This window comes from Hemiscyllium ocellatum, chromosome 4 (assembly GCF_020745735.1).
Source record: "Hemiscyllium ocellatum isolate sHemOce1 chromosome 4, sHemOce1.pat.X.cur, whole genome shotgun sequence".
Classification (NCBI taxonomy): Eukaryota; Metazoa; Chordata; class Chondrichthyes; order Orectolobiformes; family Hemiscylliidae; genus Hemiscyllium; species Hemiscyllium ocellatum.
Window position 1 is genome coordinate 59,118,486 of NC_083404.1, and position 24,260 is coordinate 59,142,745.

At 38.7% G+C, this 24,260-nt stretch overlaps 1 protein-coding gene across 1 annotated transcript in view; it reads left to right on the plus strand.

The window, feature by feature from the left end:
• Positions 1–23,183, plus strand: part of fbxo43 (F-box protein 43) — a 34,585-nt gene extending 11,402 nt beyond the window's left edge. The window contains exons 2-5 of the mRNA XM_060824286.1: positions 8,193–9,695; positions 10,313–10,415; positions 15,344–15,529; positions 22,524–23,183. Of these exons, the coding sequence (XP_060680269.1) occupies positions 8,224–9,695; positions 10,313–10,415; positions 15,344–15,529; positions 22,524–22,772 (2,010 nt within the window). The 5' untranslated portion in view covers positions 8,193–8,223 and the 3' untranslated portion in view covers positions 22,773–23,183. The remainder of the gene's footprint in view (positions 1–8,192; positions 9,696–10,312; positions 10,416–15,343; positions 15,530–22,523) is intronic.
• The last annotated feature ends 1,077 nt before the right edge of the window (positions 23,184–24,260 follow it).

Sequence of the window (24,260 nt, forward strand, 5' to 3'; positions counted from 1 at the left end):
GCCATGCACTTCCAAGTACTCTGCAACCTCATCCTTAATAATGGAGTCTAGAATCTTAGTAACAACTGAAGTCAGGCTAGCTGGGCTATAGCTTTGTCTTCTGCCTGCATCCCTTCTTAATGATGTTACATCAACCATTTTACAGTCCTTTAGGACTCCCCCTGACTCTAGTAATTCCAGAAATATCACCACCAATGCCTGTACAATATCCTCAAACATCTCCTTCAGAGCTCTGGGATGGAGTTCATTAGGTCTGGATGATTTATTCACCTTCAGATCTTTCAGCTTCCCCAGCACCTTTTCCTTGGTGATCATCACTACACTCACCTCTGCCCCGACTCTCTCAAAAGTTCTAGTCCAATTTTGATCTTTATTGGAGTTTGTCACAGTATTTCTTTTTTTTTTCGCTTGTAGGTGGTGGCTGCTCGTGCTGTCCTATCCTGAATAAGGGGGCTATTGCACTCCCATGGGAAGTCGAGCTGGTGCTGGTATGGGGCCGTGTTCTATATTTGCTACCCTTTCACTAGAAGTCGTTAAGGAATGCTTAAAGCCTTTCAAGAAGTAGTCTAAGCATCCATGTATATTTTTTACTCGTCAGAGGTTGGGGTATACCAAAACCCATCATCACATTCATAATTTTTATTCGTAAAAACTTGGATGATCTCAGATTTTAATCTAGTCTGTGTTCACTGGTTTATGATTATTGCCATAATATGCTGTCTTGCTCTGGGTGGGAGCTGAAGTATCTTATCATATGGATTGGTCCTGCTGGAACGTATTTGGCCTGTTGTAATATTTATAAAGAAAATGTAATGGGCAGGAAAGCTACCATGTCGTTGGTTCGACTCTGGATTCTGTTTTTGCAAGCACATGAAGAATCCTTAATTGAATGTGCTAGTATCTTGAACATTTTGCTCATTGTAAATACAGTAGAAAGTCTGAATTGAAAACATTTATTTGAACATATAAGCTATGAAAGGGAAAGGGTGTGCTGTCAAACACAAATTCAACACTTGGTGTGATGAAAATTTTTTCAACCACTGCCATTTAAAGTAATATTTGGTTGATTAATAAAGTACATTAAATTTGTAAAACATGTGACTTGATATGAAGAAAGTATATCCTTGTTTGTTTTAATTGTGAACTGGTACTATTCATACTTGCACGACTTGAATATTGTTAAGGAGACACTTTATTTGAACTTTCTATCTGTCCTCTCTTCTTTCCCGTCAAAGCTTTAACACACATGGTTGTGCACAAAAACTGATGATATGTGTTCTGATTTTTTTTTTCTGCCCAAATAAACTTTAATAGATTCAATGCACACATTGTCTGCAAAAATTGTGGCTGATATGACTTCTAGTGAAAAGATTGTTTGTAGATGTGGGCAGATGATTAATCTTGATCAGGGTTTTGACCTATAAAAGCTATTGATCAGCAGAGAAGCTCAGCAAATTTTATTTGCGGCACAGTTCATAGTGCAAATAATCAGCAGAAGTGCACACTTTTTTTTATTATACAAAAATATCAGAACAGTGATAGGCCAATTTCAACCCCTAGAGTCTCATCTGCCAGATTGGGTTATCTGTACCTCCACAGTTAGCTGTCTTTGCTCCTTATCTATTGCGTGGCAAAAATCTGCCATTCTGAATCCTGACCACATCAGTCAATTCCAATTGGGCTTGAGTTCCACATTTCCTCTGTGTGTGTGTGTGTGTGTGTGTGTGTGTGTGTGTGTGTGTGTGTGTGTGTGTGTGTGTGTGTGTGTGTGTGTGTGATGGTGGATGATATGTGGTGCTTTTCTCATGTACTTCATAGATAAAATTGAGACAACCAATCATCCATGATTGAGGTGATAACACAATATGTATGTTGTTTAATTGAATTGGTAGCAGTATTAAACATTTGGAGAACTTGAGTTGGTAGCTTCTTCAGAATGAACAAAGTTTTAATCATGATACATTTCCCTCTAATGAATACAGAAAGGTTAATCACTCAAGTGCATCACCAAAGCTCTTACATGACTTTGCTTCAAAAATGGTGTGGCTCCAACTTTTTTAGATGATCCACAACCCTTCCGAATTTAGTATTTCATTTTTCCTATCGGTAAATAGTTACACTCTTTATCCTATTAAATGTGTTTTAATGTTTAAACATCAGTTTTCTAACTCTCCAATACTTTAACAAACTTGTATCATCAAGGTTACTTCCAATTACATGCAAGTTGCAAAGACATAGCACCTTGAAAATGGAGTCGCAGGTAGATAGGATAGTGAAGAAGGTGTTTGGTATGCTTTTCTTTATTGGACAGAGTACTAAATAAAGGAGTTGGGAGGTCATGTTGCAGCTGTACAGGACATTGATTAGGCTACTGTTGGAATATTGCGTGCAATTCTGGTCTCCTTCCTATCAGAAAGATGTTGTGAAACATGAAAGGGTTCAGGAAAGATTTTACAAGGATGTTGCAAGGGTTGGAGGATTTGAGCTGTAGAGAGGGGCTGAATAGGCTAGGGCTGTTTTCCTTCGTGCGTCGGAGGCTGAGTGGTTACCTAATAGAGATTTATAACATCATGAGGGGAATGGTTAGGAGAAATAGACAGTCTTTTCCCTGGGGTTGGGGAGTCCAGAACTAGAGGGCATAGGTTTAGGGTGAGAGGGAAAAGATATAAAAGAGACCTAAGGGGCAACTTTTTCACGCAGAGGGTGGTGCGTGTATGGAATGAGCTGCCAGAGGATGTGGTGGAGGCTGGTACAATTGCAACATGTAAGAGGCATTTGAATGGGTATATGAATAGGAAGGGTTTGGAGGGATATGGGCTGGGTGCTGGCAGGTGGGACTAGATTGGGTTGGGATATCTGGTCAGTATGGACCGGTTGGACCGAAGGGTCTATTTCAATGCTGTACATCTCTCTGACTCTACGACTCTATTATGATTTACTTTTACTTTTACACTTTCTATATTACCATCTTGATTTGGATCATTACTCTTAGAGTTTACATTCAGTCTGCTACTCAGTCAAATCAGAATTTTTATGTTACAGCAGTTAGTGAGCGATAAGAATTTTCTAACACTAATTGAGCTGAAAAGCATATACAGTACACAGGTCTACTTTTTGGAGGAACAATTGATATTGAACCGAAGGAAAAGTTGTCAATATTTTAAAAACCCCAGAAAAGTGAGTTCAACTTTAAGAAAATCTTGTTGCCTAGCTCTCTTGTTTCTGCTCCTCACCATAAAACACATTCTTCAGTCATAGTAAACCATTATGTGTATGACAGTTCTGGGTATTGTCCAAGGCAGCCAAAGATATAGATATCCTTGCAAACAATACTTGAAATATTGAATGAGTGAAAAAATGTTTTAGAACTGAGAAAGTCCTGAGATTGCTGTGGAGGTCATTGGAGATGCAGAGACTGAAATGAAATGCCTGGGCTTTTTTTTTTAAAAGTTAGAAAGCTCTGTAAAGAAAGAATTCCCTGCATGGGGTAGATGCCAAGGGAATATTTATTTGTGTCTGGTGGGTTGTGGTATTTGTGTCAGTGATGCATGTACTTGAATGAGCAAGCTGCATTGTTGAGATATACCTCAGACATGGGTTGCGATTTATATCAGACACCCAGAATAAAGTACAAGTCACGTGATTTTGTTTAAACTGTGGCCTAAGTCTGTTACATTTGAGTTAAGGCAGAACTGTGTATTGTTTTGAATCATTACCTTTCTTTAATTAAATTTGTTCAGTTATTACTGCTTGTATTTGTTTTAGTCAAATAGTTATATAATAGTGATTCTTCAAATGATGTGCTCTATCGAGCCAGATCCTAACCAACATCTGGTTCGTCCAATATTGATATAACTGAGATCGTAACAAACTTCAGAATTAAAAAGAAGGGTTTTGTTTTTGTTTCCTACTTTCCATGTAGTTTGCGTTTTCATTTATTTCCAATAGGCATACAGCACAGAAACAGTCCCTTGTCCATGCTGACCATTATCCCAAACTAAACTAGTCGCACTTGCTTGTGCTTGACCCATATTCCTCCAAACACGACTTATTCATATTCATCTGAATGTCTTTTGAATGTTGTAAATATACTCTCATCAACCACTTCTCTGGAAGTTTAATCCACATACTAACTGCATTTTGTTTTTTTTAAAAATGCCTTCATGTCTTTTCAAAAAGTCTTTTCTAGTCTTAAAAATATTCTCTCTAGTCTTGATTTCCCTCCCTGAGGGAAAAAAAAACACCTGCCATTCACCTTATCTATGGCTCTCATGATTTTATAAACCTATATAAAGTCACCCCATCGCTTCCTATGGTTCAGTGAAAACTCTCCGTTCCCAGCAACATCCGGACAATTTTTTTCTGAACCCTCTCCAGCTTACTAATATCCTTCCGATTTAACAGGGCAATCAAAACTGGACACTACTCCAGAAGAGGCCTCTTCAAGGATTTGTACAATCTCAACATAATGTCCCAACTCCCATATTCAAAGATCTGAGCACTTGAGGAAAGCGTACTAAATGCCTTCTTAACTACCCTTATCTATATGTCATGCAAACTTTAAATAATGTACCTGAACCCCTAGGTCTGTATATTCTACAATACCACCTAAGGCCCCAACTTTAACTGTATAAGTTTTACCTTATTTGTTTACCAAAATGCAATACCTCACATTTATACATCAAACTCTATCTGCTGCTCTTCAGCCCATTGATCCAAATGATCAAGATTTCTTTGTAATCCGAGATAGCTACTTTACTGTCCACTTTACCACCACTCTTGGTATCATCTACAAACTTACTAACCATGCTTTCTATATTTGCCTGTAAATCATTTATGTTAATGACAAACAAAAGTGGACCCAGCACTAATCCCTGTGGAACACTGCTGGTCGCAGGCCTCTAGTCTGTAAAACAACCCTCAACTGTCACACTCTGTCTCTTGCAATCAAGCCAATTTAGTATCCAATTGGCAAGCTCAGCCTATGTGATCTAACTTTACCAATTAGTCTACCATGCAGAATCTTGTCAAAGGCTTTATTAAAGTCCATGTAAACCACATCTATTGCTCTGCCCTCATCAGATTCCTAGAGATATGCAGCATGGAAACAGACCCATTGATCCAACTCGTCCATGCCAACCAGATATCCCAACCCAATCTAGTCCCACTTGCCAATACCTGGCCCATATCCCTCCAAACTCTTCCTGTTCATATTCCCATCCAAATGCCTTTTAAATGTTGCAATCATACTAGCTTCCACCACTTCCTCTGGCAGCTCATTCCATACACATATCACCCTCTGCATGAAAAAATGCCCTATAGGTGTCTTTTATATGTTTCCCTTCTTACCCTAAACCTATACCCTCTACCTCTGGATTCTTCCACCCCAGGAAAGAGATTTTGTCTGTTTATCCTATCCATGCCCCTCATGATTTTATAAACCTCTATCAGGTCACTCCTCAACCTCTGACACTCCAGGGAAACAGCCACACTCTATTCAACCTGTCCGTATAGCTCAAATCCTCCAACCCTTGCAACATCCTTGTAAATCTTTTCTGAACTCTTTCAAGTTTCGCAACATCCTTCTGATAGGAAGGAGACCAGAATTCCATGAAATATTCCAAAAGTGGCCTAACCAATGTCCTGTACAATTGCAACATGACCTTCCAACTCCTGTACTCAATACTCTGACCAATAAAGAAAGCATACCAAACACCACTTTCACTATCCTATCTACCTGTGACTCCACTTTCGAGGAGCTATGAACCTGCACTCCAAGATCTTCGTTCAGCAACATTCCCTAGGATCTTACTATTAAGTGTATGAGTCCTGCTAAGATTTGCTTTCCCAAAGTGCATCACCCCTCATTTATCTAAATTAAGCTTCATCTGCCACTTCTCAGCCAGTTGGCCCATCTGATCAAGATCCTGTTGTAATCTGAGATAACCTTCTTTGCTGTCCACTACACCTCCAATTTTGGTGTCATCTGCAAACTTATAACTACACCTCCTATGTTCATATCTAAATCATTTATATAAATGATGAAACATAGAGGACCCAGCACCGATTCTTGTGGCACTCTACTGGTTACAGGCCTCCAGTCTGAAAAACAGCCCTCCACAACCATCCTCTGTCTTCTACTTTCAAGCCAATTCTGTACCCAAATGTCAAGCTCTCCCTGGTTTCCATGAGATCTAACCTTGTTAACCAGTCTCCCATGGAGAAACTTGTCGAATGCCTTACTGAAATCCATACAGATCACGTCCACCACTCTGGCCTCCTCAATCCTCTTTGTTACTTCTTCAAAAAGCTCAATCAAGTTTGTGAGACATGTTTTCCCATGCACAAAGCCATGTTGACTATCCCTAATCAGTCCTTGCCTTTCTAAATACGTGTACATCCTATCCGTCAGGATTCCCTTCAACACCTTGCCTACCACTGGCCTGTAGTTCCCTGGCTTGTCCTTACCACCTTTCTTAAAGAGTGGCACCACGTTAGCCAACCTCCAGTCTTCCGGCACCTTACCTGTGACTATCATGATACAAATATCTCAGCAAGGGACTCAATAATCACTTCATCTTGGTTACTTTCTCAAAGTTTGTGAGATGGTAGTTAATCACAGCATTAGTTTCAAAATTTGGAACTGGAGTATGCCATAAATCCAAATCCAAATCCAAATCCAAATCCAAAGCCACAATGAGGAGTGTGGAATACATAGAAATTAATTATATATAGGTGTCCAATTTTCTTTTTTCTTTCACTTTTTTGTTTAGATAGGGAATTTCATTTTTGTAAATTAAGCACTTTTCTGTTCTCTCATTTTTTTTTTTGTAAATGAGTCAAACGTTCCGGTGGAGTTGAGGAAAGGGGTGACCCGCTTAACTATTCTGCAATTAACTGAAAGAATGAGTGATTTGAACATGTTTTTGGACTCCAAGCTAGCCTACAGATATGTGTCTTTGGCATTCCATTCATTCTTGTCCACATTTACATGATGCAAAAAGAGAATACTGTGGATGCCGGAAAACTGAAATAACAGGTCAATGATCTGATGTGTCAAGTTTCTGTCCACACATGGTGCCTATTTCCAGCTTGCTTTCTTTCTTGCTTTGACATTTGCATCATGATATGTTTACATTTGAGCGAATCAGGTCCCATAAAATGTTCTCCACAGTTCCTTCCTTTAGTATTTGGTACTTCTATTATCTTGCCAGGTAATCCTGAACCTTAGAATCATAACTGTTATGATGCAGATAGCACCCATTCGATCAATCGTGTTTCTACCAGGACATTGACCACTTTAATTTAGTGCCATTTTCTTGTGTTTACCTCATGCCCTTGTATGTTATTTCAATTTAAACTATCCAACCGATTCCCATTGATTGAACTTTCCCCACGCAAACCTCTAGGCAGTGCATTCCAGACCGTAACCATAGTATGTGAAAAAGATTTTTATTACATTTGCCAGGTTTGCAAGTTACATTTAATCTGTACCCTGTCAGTTTTGATCCTTTTTAATATGCAGAAAGTTTCTCCATATCAATGATTATCAAAGTTATTGGATCTCATCTTAGTTGCCTTCTCTCTAAAGGAGAGCAGTTCCAGACTCTCTAATCTATTTCATAGCTGAGGTTTCTCATTCCTAGAACAATTCTCTAGTAAATCTCTTCTGCAGTCTCCAATGCATTCAAATCCTACTCCTGTCCCACCACTGTACAACAAGTGTCTGGTCCAAATTCAGCTTCAGCTCCTTGCTCTTGTACTTTATGCTCCCATTAATGAAGGTCAGGATACTGTATGCTTTGCACCTATACTACCACTTTCTCTGGTCAATGCACATCTACATCCTAGTCCTCCTCCTCCTCAATCCTGTATGAAGTTTAATTCTTGAGTGAAAACATGCAAAATAATTGATAACATTCAATTTTTAAATCGCATTACTTATTTTAGTTGCTGCAAATCATGCAGTCAGATATGAAGCAATAGTTGGGATCAAGCTTTAAGAAAAGTACAACCACCAAGTGCAAAATTTAAGATAACCATATTGCCACGTGGCAAATTTTCTACATTTACTGAAGATGAATGCTGTTCCATTACATTTGCATGAAAATTCTGGATTTGTTCAAGATTTTAAAATGGCAAAATGGAATTATTAATTGAATGTTTTAATAAAAGTCTGTTTTTTCTCATAGGACTGGATGTTGTGTTGTCCTTTGTGCTAAGATGTTGCGATTACTGAAGCATTCTTGTGATTTGGCAATTGGCTCTGAGCAACAAGTGACTCATACTGGAAGTTTTAAATCTGGGTGTCGATTGTTCGAACAGGACAGTAACTATGATGAAATAGAAAGCACAACTCCCTCAGTTAATTACTCCAGTGGAACTGTAGAAGAGCTTGAATCACTTTTGGCCAACATGTCTCCTGTAGTGTGCAATGAAAATCGATTGTCTGCTAGTAGGTCATCATCCTTTTCAGTTGAAAGAAAATGGTATGATCAGAAAAGAACTGATTTAACTTTACCAGCTCAGTTTGAAACCCCTAGGAGAACTTATAAAACAATTGCATTACGGCGGCGACTTCTTGAGTCGCACCTGTCCTCAAGTGGAAGCGTAGAATTATGTGGAACTCTTAGCCAATCGAATGAAGCCAGTGTGATGGAATTGTCTTGCACCAGAAAAGGTTATAAAGACTCTTTTTGTTCAGATAGTTCACTGGACTCACCTGAGGACTTTAACTCTCAAGCTTTGGCAACAAGCACTTTAAACAGCGTAGAAAGTGGCATTTCATGTAGAACTAAAAGATATTTATTTGCACAGCAGCGTACCTCTACAATAGATGACTTGCAGGATAAAAATGAGTTAGTACCTGCTGAATATATAACCCTTGAGCAATCCACTATAAGTAGTAAGCTTGATTTGAGCAGTTTCTCTTTCCCTGAAGACTATGATGAATGCACTTCAACTGAGCCTTTCACATCACCATCAAACCATGGGCAATCTGAAATACATAAAGACAACCAGTTCCTTACTCCAGTGAACAGCTTTGTAATGAACCTCAGTATAAACTCAGCAGAGAGGGCATTGTCCAGAACTGCATCAGATGGCAAATTAAATATCTCAGCAACTGAGGACAGTGGCTACAATTCTATTGGCTTTGAAAAATCTGATTCCTTTTCAAACCATGAATGCTCCCTCCAAGAGTTGGTGCAAAACCAAAAAAGAACACCCAGGATGCTAGATTGCAAAAATTCCCAAAGAAGCTTCGAAAGAACCAAACGGTTATCCACTCTTCGTGAGCGAGGTTCCCAGTCAGAGGCAGATGATGAAGATAGAGCAGCTTTTCTACTGAGATCGGACTGCAACTTAGAATCTTGCATTAAAGAAAATGAATCAGTGTTTGAGGAAGAAATTTGTGAGGAACCTCTAAAATTGAAGGATTTCTCTTGCACTCCTGCTTTAAAGTTAGTACAGGAAATGTGCATGAGAAAAAGAAAAAGACTTAGAGATGCCGCTGTGCATGATCCCCATCAGTCAGAGGAAAAGACATCGAGTGAATCTATGCCATCACTGTGTAGACTCATTGGCAGAAAAATGGGTTTGGATAAAGTGGATATCCTAAAAGAACTATTGAGCAGAAATCTGACCCATGTTCTTGCTACAATTTTGTACCACTTAACCATACATGATCTCGGCAGGTAAGATGTATTCCATTCCAGAAAACCAGTTGGTGTCAGTTAGAACTGAAGAACATTTTTACACTTTAAAAGCCTTTTATTTACATTTGTACATTTCAGTTAAAAATTAACAATATGCAGTGTTCTCTAATTCTTTCACTATATATTTCTAACTGGTTATGCAACAGTCTTTTATATTATCCTCCAAAAAAATTATGAACGCTGATGTGTAGTAAACTTACTGTTGTATGACTTCTGCAAATTGTTGTACTCTTGGAATAATAGGGATTCTTTTTGTGCCTCTTCTCAATAACTTCACCATCTATACTAGTAAGGTTAAAATTTTCTGTTTCATAGGCTGTAACTGCATTTTGATATTTTTGCTCTCTCATGCTCTCTCTCTCTCCCCGCTCCAAACAAATCATACTTCAACTTAATTTTCATTTGTTCATGGGATGTGAATGTCAGCAGAAAGCTTTATTGCTCTTGAGATGCTAAAATCTGGGCTGAAATTAACTAGACTGCCTATCTCCTATCTGAGAAGCACTGAATATTTGCTTTAAATGTCATTTGCCCATACTGTGTTTTGCTTGACACCATTTTGTTTTGCAAATGAAATGCTTGTATATTCATGCCAGAATAAGAATGGTGAGCAAAATCTGGAAGAAAATTGTCAAGCAAGATCAGACATCATATCTTAGAGGGAAGGACTATTTGGACGAAATTCGAATTCAAAGAATGGTATGTGCAGTTTTTGGTCCCTGGCCATTTTTTTTATAAAGTTAATCTCTAGGGAAAAGATTTTGTTTATGCACCACTGTACTAACAGGTACATCTACATGTTGTAAATGTGGCCTTCAAATTTTTCATTTCAATCAAGGATCCATGTTTTAGTAAATTTTATGAATTTGCCTTAAAAGCATTGAGTTTTACAATAATTGTGAAGCTCTTCAGTTTTGCTTCCAGTCTTGTATTCCAACTCTCCAAGTTATTAAGGCACCAGGAAGTACAATTAACTTGCAAAGCAAACCTTCAGAAAAAATATCAGACTGCTATAGAAATAAGAATGCTTTCTATGGAAAAAAAAATTTTAAAAATGCTACATCTGGTTAATATTGTTGTATGGATGAGAGTTGGAATACAAGACTGGAAGCAAAACTGAAGGCAACATAGTAAAGAAACATGAATAGGGAAGGTTCTGAAGGATGTGGGTCAAAAGCAGGCAAATGGGACTAGTTCAGTTTGGGAAACCCATTCGGCATGAATGAGTTGCACCAAAAGAGCTATACAACATAGAAACAGACTCTGGACTCTATGATGAGCATTAGCTGGACAAACACACACACTGAAGTTTTAAGAAAAGCCAACACAAGAACATTTGTAAATGATCACCAAGAGAAAAACTAAACATTTCGTAGTGACTAGTAAAATTTGAAGGGGTAGAACAAGAGACACAAAGGAAGTAATACACTAATAGTTTAAGCAGAACAGGTATAAGATTTAAGATTAAAACCCAAGATGTTGTTTTCAAGGATGGTAATAGTTGGAGAATCATATTGTGAAACCAGACACCTGAAGCAATTAGGGCAGAATAATAAATCTACAAAATAGCCACCCTGGACATGCAACCTAAAATTGGAAAATAATAAAAGAAAATTAATCTTAGATTATAATTCAGCAATTTGAGTATCCCCACCAGAGAATTCTGCAGACAACTCAGAATTTTACCTGGACTTTTACTCTCGTCTAACATGTCCATGCTATTGCAGAAAAAATATGATTAGAGATAGTCGGACAGCCATGCATTTGTGCAACAGCCTGTGACAAAGTGCTTAGGGTCATACAGATGTACAGCTCGGAAACAGACTTTTCCATCCAACTTTTTCGTGCCGACCAGATATCCTAAATTAATCTAGTTCCATTTGCGAGCATTTGACCCATATCCCTCTGAACTCTCCTTATTTCATTTTTCAAGACTTCTCCTTTTCCAGCCATTCCTTTTACCTGCAAATATCCATCCCCAATCAACTTTTTAAAGTTCTTGCCTAATACTGTCAAAATTGGCCTTCCTCCAATTTTAAAGCTTAATCTTTTAGATCCAGTCTATCCTTTTCCATTGCTACTTTAAAACAAATGGAATTATGGTCGCTGGCCCCGAAATGCTCTCCCACTGACACCTCAGTTACTTGCACTGCCTTATTTCCCAAGAATAGGTCAAGCTTTGCACCTTCTCTAGTAGATACATCCACATACTGAATCAGAAAATTCTCTTGTATGCATTTGAATTCCTCTCATCCATGTGCTTAGCACTACGGTAGTCCCAGTTTATGTTCGGAAAGTTAAAATCCCCTACCATAACCATACTTCATTCCTGCAGATAACTGACGTCTCCTTACAAATGTATTTCTCAATTTTCTGTTGACTATTGTGGGGTCTGTTGTACAATCTCAATAAGGTGATCATTCCTTTCTTATTTTTCAGTTCCATCCAAATAACTTCCTTGGACATAGGGAGGCTATTCCTGGGACTATGTACAGCCGTAATGTTATCCCTAATCAAAAGTCCCACTCGTGCTCCTCTCTTGCTCCCCACTTCTATCCTTCCTATAGCAACTATACCCTGGGACATTAAGCTGCTAGTTCTGTCCATCCATGGGCCATGTCTCTGTAATTGCAATGCTATCCCAATCCCAAGTTCCCAACCATGTTCTGAGTTCACCTGCCTTGCCTATTCAGCCTCTCGCATTGTAATAAATGTAGTTTGATTTATCAATCCGACCTCCATTCTCTGCTTTGTTTCTGCCTGTCCTGACTGATGCAGTTGGGTAGAGCAGCAAGTCAAACAGTCTCCAACTGATCTCTTTCCTCATTATCTCTTCGGGTTCTCCGCTCAAATCAAATAGTTTCAATCCTCTCAAGCAGATTTAGCAAATATTCCTGCCTGTTTATTAATGCTCTTCTAATTCCGGTGCAATCTGTCCTCCTTATGCAAAAATGTGAATCATTCTGCCCTGCACCAGCTCCTTAGCCACACAGTTATCTGCTGTATCCTCCAATCCTACCCTCACTTGCTTGTGGCACTGGGAATAATCCAGATATTCTTGCCCTTGAGAACCTCCTTTTTAAATTCTGCCAAACTTCCTAAATTCTCTTCTCAGAACCTCATCTTTTTCTCTTCCTGTGTTGTTAGTGCCAACATGTACAATGACCTCCTGCTGGTCCCTCTCCTGTTTGAGAATATTCTGTACCTTCTCCGAGACATTCTTGATCCTGGCAGCAGGGAGGCAATACACCATCTTGATGTCTCCCTGTCAGCCGTGCCTCTAACTAAAGACTCCCCATTACAATCGATCATTTGAAATCTGATGTATCGTCGTTATATAGGAGCTGGTCTTAGTACCAGAAACCAGGTTATCTGTGTGACATTCCCCTAAGAGTCCATCACCCCCTACGTTTTCCAAAACAGCATACTTGTTTGAGATTGGGATAGCCACAGCAGACTGCTGTATGAGCTGCCTACCTCTCCTGAAGGTGACCCATCTACCTGACTATAACTTCAGATGATCTTTCTTTTTGCTACTGCCATTCATCTCACCCCCTAGCTCCTGTAAATTTCTCATTACCTCGAACTGTTGCTCCAAGTGATCCAATAGGATTCGCAATCAAATATGCTTCCTGCAGACATAATCATTAGTAACATGGAAATGCTCCATAATCTCCTCTATCTAACAGGAAGAGAACTGGACAACATTATGGAAGACAAATGACCAGTAACATTTGCACTACAGGTGATGGCACTCTCCATTAAGGGACAATCCAACTACTGCCCACCAACATTCAATAGTGTTACTGTCATTAAATACCTCACTACTAAGATTCTGGGGGTTACCATTGACCAGAAGCTCAACTAACTTAACTCATAAACACAGCAGGCAAGCAGGAGGCTGGAAAAACACAGAAGCCAGGCAGCTTCAGGAGGTGGAAAGTCGATGTTTTGGGTATAACCCTTCAGGATTCCTGAAGAAGGATTATACTTGACACACTGATTTCACCACTTACGATACTGCCTGGTTAGCTGTGTTCCTCCGGCCTCTGCTTGTCTATTTTGGATTCCAGCATCTGCAGTTTTTTTTTGTCATCGACACAGCAGCTACAAGAGCAGGTCAGAGACTAGGAGTATTGAGGAGAGTAACTCGCTTCCTGACTCTCCTAAAGCCTGTACACCATTTTAAAGGCACAAGTCAGGGTTGTCATCGAATACTCTCCACTTGCCTGGACATGTGTAGCTTCAAAACATTCGAGAAACTTGACACCGTCCAAGACAAAGCTGCCTACATGATTGGCACCACATCCACACCCACTGATGGTTAGTAGCAGCATTGTGTACTAACTACAAGATTCACTGCAGCAATTCACCAAAGATCCTTAGCACCTTCCAAAATCACTACCACTTCCATCTAGAAGGAAACGGGCAGCAGATGCTTGCATGTTCCTCTCCAAGCCACTCACCATTCTGACTTGGAAATATATCACTGCTCCTTCACTGTTGCTGGGTCAAAATCCTGGAATTTCCTCACGAAGGGCTTTGGTCAACCTACAGCACATGGACTGCAACAGTTCAAGAAGGCAGCTCACCACCATCTTCTCTAGAGAAGCTAGGGATAGACAATAAAATGCTGGCCAGCCAATAACACCCATGTCCCACGAATGAATAAAAAAGTCACATTTCCTGTTTAGCTTCATATCATCTGTAAATTTGGAAATATTACATTTGGTATCCATGTCCAAAGTCATTGCATATTATGAACAGCTGGGGCCCAATTTCTGATCCTTACAGACCCCACTAGTTACATTTCCTCAATGTGAGGATGACCCATTTACCCGTTTTCTGTCTTAGAAGAGGTTGAGAAGAAGTAGTGGAATTTTACTGGGATGGTATCATATTCTGAGATAGCTTTAGTTATTTGGGGAAGCTTGGGTTGCAACCCTTGGAGTCTGGAAGAATGAGGAGATTTAATGGGCATTAACAGTAAGGTTTTTGATAGAGTATGTAAGGAGAAACTTTGTTTCCAGTGGCAACTCTAACCAGAGAACCATCATGAGAAGATTGGCTAAAGAGCAAAGGACATTGTGCGGTATGTTTACAGTGAGTTTTTTGGCTCTGGACTGTGTTGCCTGAAAGGAACTCAAAGAAATTAAATAACATAAGAGTGAATAAGTAATTGGAAGGGGATGTAAAAATTAAAATTGTATGGGAAATAGCAAAGGAGTTGGATTAATTGGATATCTGTACCAGACAGCTGGAATAAACACATGAACAGATAACCTATGCAATATCATTCTACAATGTTTGTGAATGTCAGCTGAATGTTTGTTTCTTTTAGAAAGATTAGATCAGTCCCAGTTGACAAAGTACAATGTAAAACTGACTTAATTGGGATCAGGGTTTTTTTTTTGCAAGAGTTGTGGTTTGACTTTTTCCACTCTTGCAATTCCAGCTGTCCAATTATTCAACAGATCCTGGTGAAATTTTATATGGAAGTGCAAATTACACCAAATCTAGAAATGTCCTGAAGGGTTTCATTTAACAATAAGGAACTTGCATGATTTGAGAGAGCCATTTTATCACCAACAAGTTGGGATACAAATCTGAATGCCTTTGTTCAACAGCATAGTGTTCCTCAGGCTGCAGATGCTGAAACCAGATGTAATCTTCCATGTCGTTCTGCTTTGAGATCTGTTCAGGCCCAAGCAAAAACTGCCTTTACTCCAACTCTGTCCTCTCGTCAAGAAATCACCCCTGGTGGATGCAGCATTGTTTCAAAGTCAACAAGCAAACATGAGGAGTTTTTAAAGGTTAGTTGAAATAAATATCTTGGTACCTTCTGTAAGTTATCAATCTCCAGACAAGATTGTAAAAATTCAGTTTTCAAGCAAGTAGAATTGTAATATCATGTGTATTGGTACTGTCAGCTGCACACTCTCAGCATTGGTAGGGCAGTTGCTTTGAAGCACCTATAATTAGGAATCATAAGATGGAAAATAAATCCAAACATTTGCTGGTGATGCAAGTTTTTATTTCCAGTAAGGTGCTGATCTCTTTGCAGGAGAAAGTGAGGGCTGCAGATGCTGGAGATCAGAGCTGAAAATGTGTTGCTGGAAAAGCGCAGCAGTTCTCTTTGCAGGTCTATTATATAAATTGCAATATATTTTTTCTTTCAAAAGAATTTTTTGAGAATTTTAATTTTTTTGGAATCCATTCTTGATATTTGGCATTTCTTTCAATTTGCAGTTACAAACCCATGAATTCAGAGTAGACGTAGGACATTTGGTCCTTTGCCTTCTCTGTCAATCAGTAAGATCAAGGATGGTTCTTTTGTGCTTCAAACTCTACATTCTCATCTACCTTCAATTTCCTTTGTCTATAAGGAATCTAAGGTTATCCATCTAATTCCATCTTTTAAAAAAAAATGCAGATCCCACCTGCATTGCCTTCTGAGGCTTTGTTCCAAAGTGTCTCAACTGAGAAATAAAGAAATCTCATCTACCTTAAAACAGTGACTCCTAATTATAAAACAGTGCCCTCTAATTCTGGTCTCAGCTACAAAAGTAAGCATCTTTTGTTATGAACCAGGCCCGACCCTCAAAATATTTTCACGCATGTGGCCCAGACCCTAATTTTGCTATTTGATTTACCTAAAATGTATAGCAAATTTTCCCAGAGAAAATTAGCTGATCAGACTAATGAGTTTAAACAGAACAGAACTTATGTACAAGATTACAGAACCAAACACAGAACAGAAAATAGAATACCAAAACATATCTGATCCACACCTGACAGGCTATCCTGACGTAATGATGCTATTCCAAAATACTTGCAACAATCCCAATAAACACCTTTTAGCACAAAACGTAAAAATGAAACAAAGCCTTATAGGTTTAAAGTCAGAAGAGGAGAGAGAGCGGCAGCTTTTCTGTCAGACTGCAGCTGAATTCAACTGACTAATCTAAACGAAGGCTAGCTACGCAGGTTTTTTTTAAGACTGGAAAGCCTTTTGCTGGATGTATTATCTGTTAGGTGTAAACAAGAAGGGCCACAATAAACTATCCAACCCAGTCTAGTTGGAACCTGGCCAATTACCCCCTTTCTGGGAAAAAAAACCTCAAAGGTGCAGTAGCCTTGAGAAAGGACCGGCTTCGTCAAACCTCCCCCTTTGAAAGAAAAATGAACCATCAATTTCCAAAGATGGCTACATTTTTCAAAACTCCAAAAAAAGTGTTTAGTACCCTAAAACACACACACATTCACTGACTATAAACATGCTCAACTACATTCGGATTCAGTCTGTGGCACTCCCACCATCAAATGCCTCTGTATCTTAGTCAAGTCTTGACAATGCATCAGCAAAATTGTTTTCTCAACCTGCCACATGCATAATTTTCAAACTGAATGGCTGTAACAACAAGCTCCATCTAAACAGTCTGGCATTTTTGTCCTTAAATTTCTCCACAAATTTCAATGGTTTATGATTAGTGTATATGATTGTCTCAGATGTGTTACTGGTAACATTCACTGAAATGTTGTAACGTTAATACCAAGCTTAAAGTCTCCTCAACTGTCAAATACTTCTGATAAACATTCAACTTCTTGGAGAAATACCTGAGAGGTCTTTCTATCTCCTTGTCGTTTTCCTGCAGGATCACAGCACCAACATCCTTATCACTTGCATTGATAGCCACCTTTGAAATGCTTTGCATAATTAGGCATGGCTAATACTGGGGTAGTGGTTAACACAGTTTTCAGGCTGTCAAACACCTTTTGATGGTCCGCTATCCACTGAAACTACTTGCCTTTCTTCAGTAATTCAATGAATGGAGCGGCCATGCTGCTAAAATTTGGCACAAATTTGGTAAAATCCACTTGATCCCAGGAACTGTAGTACTGTTCTTTTTGCCGATGGTATGGGAAACTTTCCAATTGCCTTTGTTTTCGCATCATATGGGGCCATTTGTCAGTGCCCAATAATATAGCCTCGGAAGATGACTTGAGCTTTGGCAAATTTACTTTCAGCCAGGTTTATTACCAAGCCTGCCTTAAAAGCCGATTGAACAAGAATGATAAATGTAAATGTTCCTTCCATGTGTGAGACTAAAAATCACTAGATCATCTATGTACATAACACGGTTGGGTAATCCAGCAATGACCTTATTGGTTAATCTCTGAAATGTGACTTGCACAATTTTCATACCAAATGGCATGACTTTAAACTGATACAATCCATTCGGCATTACAAAACCCAAAATTGCCTTTGCTCTTTCTGACAAAGGTACCTGCCAATATCCTCTGAGCGAGTCCAACTTAGAAATATAAGTTGCTTGTCTCGCCTTTTCAACACCGTCTTCCAACCATTAAATCGGATATGCATCAATCTTTGTAACTTCTTTAACTTTGTGATAGTCCGCACATAACGGTTGGGTACCATCTGGCTTTGGTACCATTACTATTAGTGAGCTCCAGTCACTGTAACTCATTTTGATTATGTTGTCTTGGCGCATACGTTCAATCTTCTTTTGAACCTGTCACAACGTTAGAGATTGTTGCTTAATCAGAACATCTTCTATATCTACATCATGCACAATTAGATTAGTACTTCCTAGTTTATTTCCGCATATCTCCCCATGTTAGTGATTACTATTTCAGGTCATTTTGATTTTCCTCAGTAAGGTAACTCAATTTATCCCAATTTTTGACAATTTCCTCATTGTCCAATTTAATTTGAGGCATGTCCAATTCAGAATCCTCTGAACTTGGTTCTTCCCTCTGTGCTGCAATCATTAACACCTCCTCTTGCTTTCCTTCCCTGTCAAAATATCTTTTGAGCAAATTCACATGACACACTGAGATTTCTTCCTGTCTGGTGTCTCTATCAAGTAGTTCACCTCACTCCATTTCCTTTTGATTTGATAAGTCCACTAAATCTTTCTTTTAAAAGTTCACCTATCCCCAATAGATAAATTGCAGATTTTTGATTTCTTGTTTGCCTCCTGTTTCATTGCAAGCTGCGATTCGTTTAAATGCTGTCTTGTCAACTCCCCAGTTCTATTTAATCGTTCCCTAAAATTTAGTACATAGTCCAAATGCGTGGTCACCAAATTCTGAGTTACTAATTTCTCCTTACTCTATTTTTATTGATCTTCTCACTTCATGCCCAAAAACTAATTCAAATGGACTGATTTTAGTTGATTCATTAGGTGCATCTCTGATCATAAAAAGCACAAACAGAACTGCTTTATCCCAATCACCTGGATAGTCTTTACTGTAAGCCCTCAACATGGTTTCAAAGTTTGATGCCACCTTTCTAGTGTTCCCTGCGATTCTGGATGGTACGCAGTTGCTTTGAATTGTTTTATTCTTTAACTGTCCATAACTTGCTTGAATAGTTTTGATGTGAAGTTTGAATCTTGATCTGACTGTATCTCTATTGGTAGTCCATATCTAGCGAAAAATTTTTAGTCATTCCTAGACAATCCTTTTATGATATTGTGTAATGGAACAGCCTCTAGAAATCTAGTTATTGTTAACAAATACTGATTCCCACTTCTTTGCGGTAGGGGACCTACACAATCACTTAAGACTCTTGTAAAAGATTTCTCAAATGCTGGAATAGATATTAAAGATGCAGGTTTTATTACCGCCTGTGGTTTTCCAATTACTTGACATGGTGGGGTATGACATGTCTGGCAAAATTCAACTACATCCTTGTGCAGTCCAGAGCAGTAAAAATGTCTGTGTTTTAGCCTGTGTTTTCCTCACCTCTAAATGACCTCCATGTTAGCTCATGCGCCATCGCAACACCTCTTTTCTATACCCCACTGGCAATATGATTTGATGAATTTCTGTCCATTCTCATCTCCCTGAATATGTGATGGTCTCCATTTCCTCACAGACATAATTTTTCAGGTAATAATGTTTAGGGATATATTTGGATTTCTTCTCTGTAATTATCTTTTGATACAACTGCTTTTAAGTTTACATCTTTCTGCTGTAACTCAAATATTTTAGCTGATCTAAAGATGTCTGCATTGTCATTTATTTGCTTCTGTTTTGAAGTGGCTAATGTCACTTCAGCTGTCTTATCTGTACTCTTTGATCTCTCCTATTTCAACTGGTGGCTTTGTGACCTCGTTACCACACAGTCAGGAAAAATTCCAGGATGTATGTCCTACATTTTCAGTTGCCTGAATTTCCACTGGCTTTTCAACCATAGCAGGCAGCAGTCCTTTCGGTAAACCAGCTATATCATTAGCGAAGACAAATTGTATTCCTGGAGCTGAGAGTTTGTCCACTACCACAAATTCTCCACTCTTTTCTGCTCACTCTAACCTCACTTTACAGAATTTAAACACTTTTTATCTCACTGTGAATTCCTGTTATCAGTACCTTTGCTGGCAATAGTCCTTCAGAAGTACATATCTCCTCATGTCCTCATCTTTCAGCATCGCAGACTGAGAGGATCAGGTGTCTCTTAATATTGTAACCTCTTTACCTGCCACTCCTCTAAGGGAATAAACTTCACCTTTGCAGGTAGCAGATCTGGCACTTCCTCCTTAACCAACCTCTGATCAGCTTGTACATTCTGGTGCAGCTTTCTAGGCTCTAATGGGTTTTATGTAACCACTCTAACTAAACGCCCAGGCTTGTCCTGTTTTCCTACATCTGGCTTTCCAGTGCTTCTCCTAGCCCACCAACACTGATTTCATGTGGTCTACTTTGTTACAATGAAAACACCAGAGCTATTTAAATTCTTTGTCCCCTTCAAGGGTTTCCTTTTTAAGCCGTGATAAGTTATCCTTATGATCTTCACCAAGATCTAACTTTCCCTTTCCACGTGAGGATTTCTCTTTTGCCCCCATTTCTATCCCTCATAGACTGAATTTGATTCTGGAAGCCAAACAGTGTGAGGCAGTCCATAAAACAATCATCAGCCACTTCAGCTGCTAACTTTGCAGTTTTAACATTCTGCTCTTCCACATGAGTTTGCACTACATCAGGAAGTAAACTTTTGAATTTCTCCAAAATAATTGTCTCTCTAAGAGCGACGTAGGTTTGCTCTGTTTTTAATGCTCTTATCCACCTATTAAAATCACTCTGTTTGATCCTTTCAATCTCAATATAGATTTGAACAGAGTCCCACCTTAGATTTCTGAAACATTCTCTTAGGCTTCTCGTACAAGCTCATATGCACATTAAGATGGCTTTCTTCACCTCCACAGACTCTCCAGATACTCCCTCTGGTACTGATGCAAATGCCTCACTAGCTCTGCCTACAGGTTTGTTTGGATCAACAAAACCCACATAGTCACTGGCCACTGCATTTGTTTAGCCACTTTTTCAAATGAAGTGAAAAAGCCTGCTACAGCCTTCTCATAAAAGTTAGGCAATGCTTGAACATAAACAGTTTCTCACCAGGCTTTTTGATTACCAGGGGCTCATCCCCACTCTCTTCCTTACTAGACATTTCTTCAGCATTCATCTCCATCCTTTTTAAACTGACTTTCCTTTCTAAGTGTCATTTTCAGGAGTTCAAACTCTCTCTTGTTCTTTCTCTTCTGCTAATGCCCATCGTTCTTTTTCTTTCTCTTCTGCTTTTAATTGTAACTCTAACTGTTTCATGTCTGCTGCCCTTTCCTTTTCTCTCACCTCCAACTCAACTGTTTCATTTGCAATTAAATTTTAACCATCTCTACAGATCCAGGTGGTATTTCCAGCAAATTTAAATGCTGAGCCATTGCTGTAATCAACTCTACTTTCTTCACAGAATGATGTAGCTTCACCTCCAATTTGTCTGCTAATTCCCACAGCTTGACCTTGACTATCTTGTGTAAAAACCCATGGTTATATCTTCTACCTCCAGAAAACTCTTGGTGACTGAAAGAGTCATTGCTATCCCAAGTTCAGTTTACCCAACCAAATCAACTTCCAGAATGAAGACGCTAACACCTACCACTCACTGGCCTCCAGTCCAAACAATTTGAATCCCAAATCCCAATTTAGAAATACAGACTAGCCCCCAATCTGTTATGGACCAGGTCCGAACCCTCTGTTTTTAAGCAGGTATACCAGACCCTAACTTTGCAAGTTGATTTACCCACATGTACGACGGATTTTTCCAGCAAGAATTAGCTGGTCAGTCTAATGATTTTTAAGACTTGAAAGCCTTCTGTTGGACTTATTATCTGTTCGTATAAATAAAAGGGCCCCTATAAACTATCTAAACTCAGTCTAGTTGAACCTGGCCAATTACTCCCTCTTGGGGGTACTCAAGGGTACATAAACCTTGAGAAAGGACCAGCTTTGTCACACGTTTCCACCTCTATCTTAAGACTTATACTTGCTATCTTTTAGCTCTAGTGGAAATCAGTCCAGGCTGTCGGGCTTATCATATGACAACTGATTAATTCCAGATATCAATCTAGTAAACCTCCTCTGAACTGTTATTAAACACCATTGCATTTTTCCTTAAATAAAGACACGAAAGATGCACCCTACATAATGAGGCTTAAAATCTTTCTTTTATGTTCAACTCGTCTTGTGATAAAGGATTGCTGTTACTGCCTTAATTATCCGAGTTAATGGAAAGAAAAAATCCATTGTTTGTATTGTTCTAGTTGTTAGCTTCCTGCTGGAAGTGATAGTATTGTGCTGGATGTATATGCTTTCTGATAATTCTTCGAAGCAGCATGGTAAACTATTTCTGCTCTGAAATTGTATCTTAAGAAAAGGAGTTCATTTTTGATGAGGACTAATTGTAAGAGATGATGTGACCTAAATATTTACTTTTACCACCAGGTTGCACAAACTCTCTTTAATGATGAAGCTCTAAAACCATGCCCACGATGTCAATCGCCAGCTCGGTACAATCCAATGAAGAAACGAGGCCTCTGCAGTCGAGAAGGGTGCGCATTTGACTTCTGCACTCAGTGTTTTTGTGGTTTCCATGGTTCTAAAGAATGTGTCAGCAGGTCTACAAAACGTTTAGTCAATAAAGGAGGACCACCAGGAAGTGCTCAAAGCAAGCGGAATTTGAAGAGATTGTAATCTTGTGTATATATGAAAACAGATGAATCTCCCCCAACACTCTTCAATTTCTTGGATGTTATAAGCTGTTTGTGCACCTGTATGCAAACATTTAAGAAAGAACTACTTGATGTTTACCTAAATGAGTTTGTACATAATGAATAAGTGAAGAGGGGGAGTTTGTAATGCTGAGATTACAACCGTTCCCCTTTCACTTAATTGTAAATGCATATTTGATTTTAGCAATTTTATTTTCCTGTTTTCCAAATAATTCTGTATTCTTTGATGTGCACTATGTAATAGAAACAACTTGCTCCAAAGTCACTGTGAATTTTTATGAACTACTTTAGGGCAACAATTAAACAAGCCAATCCAAGATAATGAATATATGATGAAAATGTAATCATAAACCACTGGACCAACGCTATGAACTTTGGTTATCTTAGATTAAACAAATGGCGATATAAACTTGTCTATTTTCCTTCTAACTCCCTCCTCCTCAACCCCTTTTTCTTTAAGTTAAAAGAAAATGTTATTGGACACTGAGAAAATGAAGACCATGGAGTTTGAAATCTAACTTTCATCCATTGTTTCAGATGTTTGTGAAGAACTGTTAATTGTTGGCTCTGCCCAAATTCGAGACAACAGGTATGTGTAAATATATAGTAGGTTTCAAATGTATATAGTTTTATGTGTTAATAGAAATTGTCTTTTAAATGGTTTTAATCTGTATGCTTAATAAAGTTATTTTAATAAAACTCCTAAAAAATATTGTGAATGCATTTTTTCCCTGCCTCCAAATTCTTCAAATTTGTTTTTTAACACTTCAAGCTTTTGCCAAGTTTCATTGCCTTCAGGCATTTCAAGCTTATTTATTGCAGATGCAATTTAATTCATTGCTATTGTCAAAAACAGAACTAGCTTTACATTTAGTATTCTATATAAAATTGATGCAAAAAAAACCCAGCGTTGGCTCACGTCTGTGTTTTTATTTGCGGTAACTTTCAGTAATATGGAAGGTGTTATATAGTGCAAAGGCTGATTTTTAAAATAACACTAATAAAAATAGCAAGTTTTGAGAAGATTTGTAGCTCAGGTTGAAATTCTGGATGTCAGTTTGCTCGCTGAACTGGAAGGTTTGTTTTCAGACGATTTGTCACGAGGTAACATCACTGAGTTTCCAGTGAAATACTGGTGTTATGATCTGCTTTCTATTGATATGTTTAGATTTCCTTGGGTTGGTGATGTCTTGTCCTGTGGTGAAGTAGTTTCCTGTTCTTTTTCTCAGTGGGTTGTAAATGGGGTCCAAGTCAATGTGTTTGTTGAGTGTGTTTCGGTTGGACTGCCTTGCTTCTAAGAGTTCTCTTGCATGTATCTATTCTGGCTTGTCCTAGGATGGATGTGTTGTCCCTGTCGAAGTAGTGTCCTTCCTCTTCCGCATATGATAGTGGGTCATGTCTTTTTGTGGCTGGTTGATGTTCGTTTATCCTGGTGGCTATTTTTGTCTGT